The 7,261-nt window shown below is 55.6% G+C and overlaps 1 protein-coding gene across 1 annotated transcript; it reads left to right on the forward strand.

Moving 5' to 3' along the window:
* The first annotated feature begins 279 nt into the window (after window positions 1–279).
* Window positions 280–2,041, forward strand: VOLCADRAFT_107881 (uncharacterized protein). The gene is made up of 3 exons (XM_002957890.1): window positions 280–425; window positions 631–708; window positions 791–2,041. The coding sequence occupies exons 1-3, from the start codon at window positions 300–302 to the stop codon at window positions 962–964; spliced, it is 378 nt and encodes a 125-aa protein (XP_002957936.1). The 5' UTR covers window positions 280–299; the 3' UTR covers window positions 965–2,041.
* Window positions 2,042–7,261: the final 5,220 nt, after the last annotated feature.

A 7,261-nucleotide genomic window follows, 5' to 3' on the forward strand; every position in this document is an offset into this window, starting at 1 on the left:
ACCATTCATATTTCCTACCTCGTTAACAGGTCTCCGCCGCATTGCCTCTAGTTCGGCTCGTCCCTCAGGTAACTTCGCTCGTCGCTACTTTGCCATTCTTAGGGTTGGCACTCATCTAAAGTCGTTTTTCTAATCTACATATTTATCTTGAGAATCTCAATGAGAATTTAGAAGGTCTTTTTTGGCACTTGAGGAGACGGTTGGGTCGTCATCTAATGTACGGCACTATAATTCTTTATAAATCTTTAGAAGCCATATATTTCCTTACTAGACACTCAGAACAAAATTGAATACCGAAAATGGCAGACACTAGCACTGCCCCAAACCAGGGGCAGAGCCAGGAGTCCGAAGATAACAAACCGAGAGAGTACACGTATGCCAAGAAGAAGTATTCGATTCAGGCATATTATGAGAAGCTGCAAGAGGTGAAGAGGAGGAATTGTGCCGACTGGTGGAAGGTTAAGCAGTTGGCGGCAGAGGTGTAAGGGTGAGGGCAGCACTGAGGAGCAGAGGGAGCGCAATAAGGCGGCAAAGAAGGGGGTCTTGTTGAAGGAGTTTGGAAACCTCCTGCTGGCCGGGGTACCGGATGAGTGCCGTGATTTCATGCCAACGCTGACTGCACGCAAGGAGGTCGAGCAGACGGTTGGCAAGTCGAAGGTGAAGAAGGTTGAGCTGGCCGGGCTGCCGTTGCGCCTGAAGTTTTGGACGGTGCATATGGCGGATTCGTATCCGGCCCTGGCCTTCGTGGCCAACCGCGTCCTCCGCATGCACGCAACCACCTGCGCATCAGAGCGCAACTGGTCGCTGTGGGGCAAACCTGTTCCACAAGGCCCGCAACCGCCTGGGGCAGATGCGTGCGATGAAGCTCATCTTCATCCGCCAGAACGACAGCTACGCGGCCAAGCGCAACACCCTGTCGGATGAGGTGGTGATGCAGCTGCTGGCCGGGGATGAGGAGGAGTGAAGTAGCTAGGGATTTAAGTTGTTCGGTCGGCATTGGTAGCAGTCTATGTCTGCTGAACTTGGCCAGCATGGGATCTTGATGGCATACCATGTCGGCTTTTGTGCATTGCCAGGGCTTAGGAATGATGATCTGGGCCCTGATTCGTTGAAACCTGAACCCTTAGGATATGGAGTTAAAGAAGCATCAAAGGGATAAGCGCCTGTGACGTGTACTCGACCGTCCAGTGCGCCCTCGCATGCTTTGACCCATGGGTCAATACTGCGGCGGAGTATAATGGCTTGTTTCTGTCGTGCAATTGTGCTTCGCAACGTCCCAAAACTTAATTATTATAACAAATAGGGGGGTCCTTGTGAAGCAGCTGCCCGCGTTTCTAAAGCACGTATGGTGTTGGATTGTAAGGTGCCCAAGTACGTTTGCGAGGAAGAGAATGTGGCCAGGCTGGAGAGGAAAGTGCAGTGGCATATTGGAATGTGAGATTAGCGTAAGCGAGTTACAGGGCGTTTTATTGCACGGGCGAATTTACGTGCAAATCTTTCACCGTAGCATCAGTCCTCAGTTCATTTCTTGGAACGAACATCAGCATAGGTGCAAGCCCTCTCGCTTGGGGGGATATGCAAACAAACATCCTGATAGGGGTAAACTCGCACGCTACCGAGCATTCAACCGAGCACATGCATGCTTAGTTGAATGGTGAGATGCGACCCCCCCTTCATTTCGTGCTCGGCAAGCCTGCCACCGCGTACCGGATATGTTGGCGATGTTACAGAACGCTGCACCTTGGTTTCTGTGCGCAATGCGTACGATGCTCGACCCCGCCGACCAAAACTACACGTGCCCAACTGAAGACATTCCCGGTGGTTGTGCAGCAGCTCTTGAGGCTGTTGCTGGCTGAAATCCATCCTGAGCTGTTGCAACACGGCTAACGCGGGCACGTCCCTATGCACAGCAAATAGCTGTTCCAAGCCAACAGCGGCGTCCATGTCACCGACAAGGCTCTAAACGTCTTATCTGTTCTTATGTTTAATTAAGTTTATGTATGTTATACTTTGCGCAACTTTGTAATTTGACTTTACTCTGAACAAGGTGCTGCATACAACTGCCTCTTCGCCAGCGCTTCATCTTCCGCGGCAGTTTCACGAGCCCAGAGTTGCAAGCTACGACGTTGGCTTTCGGTGCTTTTGTTACTGCAAAGCAGCCACGCAATAGTCCGGCCTGCATTCCGCGTGCGGCTGTTTCTAACATGCCCACCTGCGCAACGCGCTGGCGCACCTCGGCCTTTTCGCCAAAAAAATATATACACTTGTACACGCGCAATTTGTGAATCGCACGCGCGCACCCGCGCGGTGAAATTCGCTCCTGGCTTTTGGGGCGTGATGTACGGACCTTTTATTCGCGAAGTACGACCGGACACATTTCTGCGAGGGGCTGCTTAAAGATGGGGGCCCTTGTGAAGCAGCTGCCCGCGTTTCCAAAGCACGTATGGTGATGTGGAAGGTGCAGAAGTACGTCGGTGAAATATAATGTGGTAGGACTGGAGAGAATAGTGTAGCAGTATAATGTATTGTGAGTGTAGCTGAAGCTTTCATCGTGGGCGCGTCTCGTTGCAAGCTAAGCAACGCGTATACATGACGTGTAGCATCAGTCCTCAGTTCACTTCTTGTAACGAACATCAGCATAGGTCCAAGACCTCTCGCTTGGAGGGATATATGCAACAAAACATCCTGATAGGTAAACTCGCATGCTACCGAGCATTCAACCGAGCACATGCATGCTTAGTTGAATGGTGAGATGCGACCCCCCTTCATTTCGTGCTCGGCAAGCCTGCTACCGCGTACCGGATATGTTGGCGATGTTACAGAGACGCTGCACCTTGGTTTCTGTGCGCAATGCATACGATGCTCGACCCCGCCGACCAAAACTACACGTGCCCAACTGAAGACACACCGGTGGTTGTGCAGCAGCTCTTGAGGCTTTGTTGGCTGAAATCCATCCTGAGACGCTGCACCTCGGTACCTGTGCGCAATGCGTACGCTGCTCGCCCGCGCCGACCAAAACTACATGTTCCCATCTGAAGACAATGCCGGTGGTTCTTAAACAGAATTTGAGCTTGCTGCTGGCTCAAGTCCTTCCGTAGTTGCTGCAACACGGCTAACGCAGGCACGGCCGAATGCGCTGCGAAAAGCTGTTCCAAGCCCTCAGCGGCATCCATTTTACTTGCAAGGTTCTGAACGACTTTCGCGATTCTTCTCTTTACCTAATTCTGCGTTGTTATTATTTATTTCGTAAGAGTGTAACTTGAGTTTAGTGGGAACAATGTGCATTATGCGCTGCGCTACCGAAAGCAGGCGCCTTATGGCTGATTCTTCGCCGACCGCTTCATCTTCCGCGGCAGTTTCACGAGCCCAGTGTTGCAAGCTACGACGTAGGCTTTCGGTGCTTTCAGATACTGCAAAGCAGCCACGCAATAGTCCAGCCTGCATGCCGGGTGCGACTATGGCCAACAAGACCACCTGCGCAATGCGCTGGCGCACCTTCAAGAAATTTATATACACTTGTACAGGCGCATTTTGTGAATCGCACGCGCGCATCTGCGCGGCAAAATTCGCTCCTGGGTTCTTTGGGACGAGTGTACGAACACTTTATTCGCGAAGTACGACCGGACACATTTGTGCGAGGGGCTGCTTAAATATACCATACAGAATCATCCTACAAAGTTTCAGAGCCAGTCATGCATTTCCCAGAAAGCTGCCAAAACTTGAGATTAGAATCTAACCCATTCTATTGAGATCTAATGAGATCTCAATAGATTAAGATGAGAAGACTTTTCTTTCTAAACCGAGGGGATACCCTAGCCATTCTCCTTCGCCTCCACCCCGCCTCTGCTTCTCCACAGAAGCGGCGTTCTCCTTCACCACTGTTACGCCTCGTCTATGCGGCTCCTCCTCATCCGACTGGGTCCTCTGCCTACCCGGTGCGCGCCCCCATCTCTCTGCGCATCCGTTCCTCCGGCCCTCTCTTACGGCTGCCTACCTGACTGCAGGACTCACTCCTTGCCTGTCCGGTGCCGGGTAGGCTTTCCTTGCCTCCCCCGGCCCTACTTGGGGCGCCTCTCCTTGGCTCGTCATCTTCCTTGCTTCCGTCCGTTCCTGTCCCTCGGGGGCCTAACCCCTCCGCAACTTCTGTGGGCCTGATCCCCGCTCTGGACTTGTCTCACGCCCCCGGCCTCTCTGATGCTGCCATAGCCCGTCAGGAGGCTGCTGGTCGTGACCTCTCTGCATGGCTGGCCTCCCTGCCCCATGGCCATACCCTGCTGTCCTGCACTGATGACGACCTACTCGTCTACCTGGAGGCGCACTGGCTCCCCAATCGTCATGTGGATGACCCGAGTCCCAACACCGTCAACAATCATCTGGGTCTGCTCTCTGGACTGTTTAACCGCTTGGGCCGTGGCAGCACTTACGACCGTGTAACCAGCATCGGCAACCCCTGCTGCTCCAGCGCCTTGTCCTCCTACAAGACTGGCTATAGTCGCCTCGCAGCCGACCGTGGCTATGAGGAGCAAGCCACCGTACCACTTAGCCCTAGCGACTTCACCACCCTCATGGATCACCTCTGGTCCGGATTCCAGGCTTCCACCACCTCCCTAGCCCGGCTGCTGTTACTACGCGACCTGTTGTGCTGCCAATTCATGTGGCACACCAGCTACCGCGGCCATGACACAGGCAAACTGCGGCTACATGACTTCCGTGACCCGCATGGTGGGGGTCCCTTCCGTGGGTTTCCCCTGCCTCTACCGGACCCGTTTGGTGCCTACCCCTCCCTTTCCTTACGGATTGAGCAACTCGGGACCAAAACATCCAAGGGGCGCCGAGCTCCCCCTTTGGAACTGCGCCCCGACCCCTCTCCGCGACATTGCTTCATCCGCACCCTCGCCCTCTATTGGCAGCTGTGCCATGCCCCCGACGCCCCCCCAGGGTCTGCAATCTCCGACTACCTCTTCCGTCCCACTGACCGGGGTCACCAACGCTTCGTGGAGTGTCCATTTTCCAGCAGCGCATTAGCCATGCGAGTGGGCAAACACCTGGAGGAGGCTGGTGTCTACGTCGGGCAGACCCCTCATGGGTTTCGTCGTGGTACTATCCAGGCCACGCAGGCCGCTGGCGCCTCCCGCACGGAGCTCCACACGTTCTCTCAGATCCGCAGCACTCAAGTCCTGGAGCGTTATACCGACGCCTCTCGGCCCACTCGTGTCCCTCGCGGCTCCGGTCCCAAATCCTAGCCTCCGCCTCCTGCTGGTGCCGCCCCTCTTAGCCCTGGTGCTCACTTCGTGGCTCGTCCTCCTCCCCTCTCCCCACCACATCGACGGGCGGGTGGGAGGGGTTCTGACTTGCACTTGCTTGCACGGTTGACTGGCGAACTTGCGTTGTCTGGATTTAGCACTTTGTTCTCCGCTAATCTTTGTAACGAACTACAGTATCAGTCCCTGTCCTCTGGCCAGTTCTGGTCTGCGCCTTCCTGTGCCGCACTTGCCGTACTGCACTACAGGACGAGCACTTAATCAACATGCATTGCTTAAACGTCATTGCATGATCCGTACTCACTACTAACTTATTGTGGGGAAGGCCATTGCGTCTGCGACCACACTCCTGCGGTACCCAAACCCTTCAAAGATAACTCCGACCAGCCCCAAAACACACCGTGGAGCGGTCTCCCCTTCCCCACTCACTTCCCAGGTGGTACCCTGGGTCCTCTCGCTCACCAGCCCCTCCTCCCCTTGGCCCTTGTGACATCTGCCAGGCGTTCTTGCTGCACAGGCCGGTATTTCAGGAAACAAGTACCTCGGATGGATGTAGAGGCGCAGCTTGCCCTCATTTCCCACCACTCGCAGGCCGTTGATAAGCGTGGGTGTAGTGCATTAGCTGGGCATTCCAGTATCCCACCGCAGAGAGCCGTGCTTAACTCGGCTGTAACGACGCCGCTGTGGGAACTGCACTGCGTGCGGCCGGTGACCTGCCATTATTATTTCCGGGTTGCAGTCCAGCATCACGACCTGCAGCAACTCCTGCACAATAGCTAGCTTGCAGTCCCGCTCGGGCACTATTTGTTGTCCTGGGTGTGCGCACGACACCCACTCCAGCTGGAGCCCTCCCTCCAGGTGGCCTAGCCAACGTCTCTGTCCGTGAGCGGGCAGCCTTCCTTAGCTGCCTGGAAGAACTCTCACCACACTGCTACATGTGTAAGTAGCTTTCCTGGCTGGTAGTCCTCGGGTCTGGAAGCAAAAGACGATCTCTTCTACAACTCTTTCTCATTCTGCTGATCTACTGCGTCATGTCGCCCTAGAGGCCGTAGCCTCTGTCCCGCCTCCTGTAGCAGCTGTATGCCTCGCTGCGCGCTTCCTTGGGTGTCCCTGCTCCCCTTGCTGTGTTCGTCCTGCGACGCCGGGTTCTCCCCTTTCTGCTCCTCACTCACCCACTTGCTGCCTTCACAAGGGTCATCGTTTCACGACAGCAGTTCGTCCAGATCAGCTCCCTCCTCCTCCCGGGTGTCCGTGTGGTAGCCAGTGCTAGATCCTCCGGCTCCTTCCCCCTTCTATCCCTCGCTTGATCGCAGTTAACACAGTCAGCCTGGGCCTCTGGGCTTGGGTCTCCTTGCGCGGTGCCTCGTTGTGGCTAATCAAGGCGTCCACCCGTTGGGCCAACCGTACTGCCTCTGTTGCTGGGTGTTAATACCGGCAGCGCTGCCCAACCTGCACTTTAACACAGGGCCCCTTCCCCGTGTAGCTAGTACACAAGTCAGTGCCATTCACATGGCCCCTGTACACGCTCTCCGTAATCTGCTCTTCGCCCACTCCCTGGTTTAGAGCCACCACTACACTGGCAGGCGGGCTCAGCCGCGGTCCATCGCGGCCCCCTCACCGTGAGGCGTTCCCAGTCCCGGGTTTACTAGGCCCTGGTAGCCCGCACCCACCGGGCTACGACTTGCGCTCCTCTGGTCGTGGAAGCCGGGAACCCCCGATTGCCGCCCTTCCCATGCCGTTCTGCTGCCCACACTCATCCTGCGCTCGATGTCAACCTCCTCCTAAATTCCTTAGTAGGCTGTGAGTCAGCTGCCATGCGCCTCTGGTAACTTCACAGCCGTGCGCGTGAACAGTACCACGGCCGGCCAGGTTCACTCCCGCAACTCCTTAACATCGGAGGCTGACATCCACAGCCTGGAGGGCCGCCTCTAACCCGAACACCCGGAATTCGCGGGCCTGCTGCTGTAGCTTGAACACCCTCGTCTCCACGGGGATCCTCA

The sequence above is a fragment of the Volvox carteri genome (assembly GCF_000143455.1).
Source record: "Volvox carteri f. nagariensis unplaced genomic scaffold VOLCAscaffold_82, whole genome shotgun sequence".
In the NCBI taxonomy this organism is placed as follows: Eukaryota; Viridiplantae; Chlorophyta; class Chlorophyceae; order Chlamydomonadales; family Volvocaceae; genus Volvox; species Volvox carteri.

Coding starts and splice junctions, on each gene's coding strand:
- VOLCADRAFT_107881 (XM_002957890.1), top strand. CDS start 300: ATGGCAGACACTAGCACTGCCCCAAACCAGGGGCAGAGCCAGGAGTCC. Junction 426..630: donor ATTATGAGAAGCTGCAAGAG/GTGAAGAGGAGG, acceptor GCACGCAAGGAG/GTCGAGCAGACGGTTGGCAA. Junction 709..790: donor TGCGCCTGAAGTTTTGGACG/GTGCATATGGCG, acceptor CCTGCGCATCAG/AGCGCAACTGGTCGCTGTGG.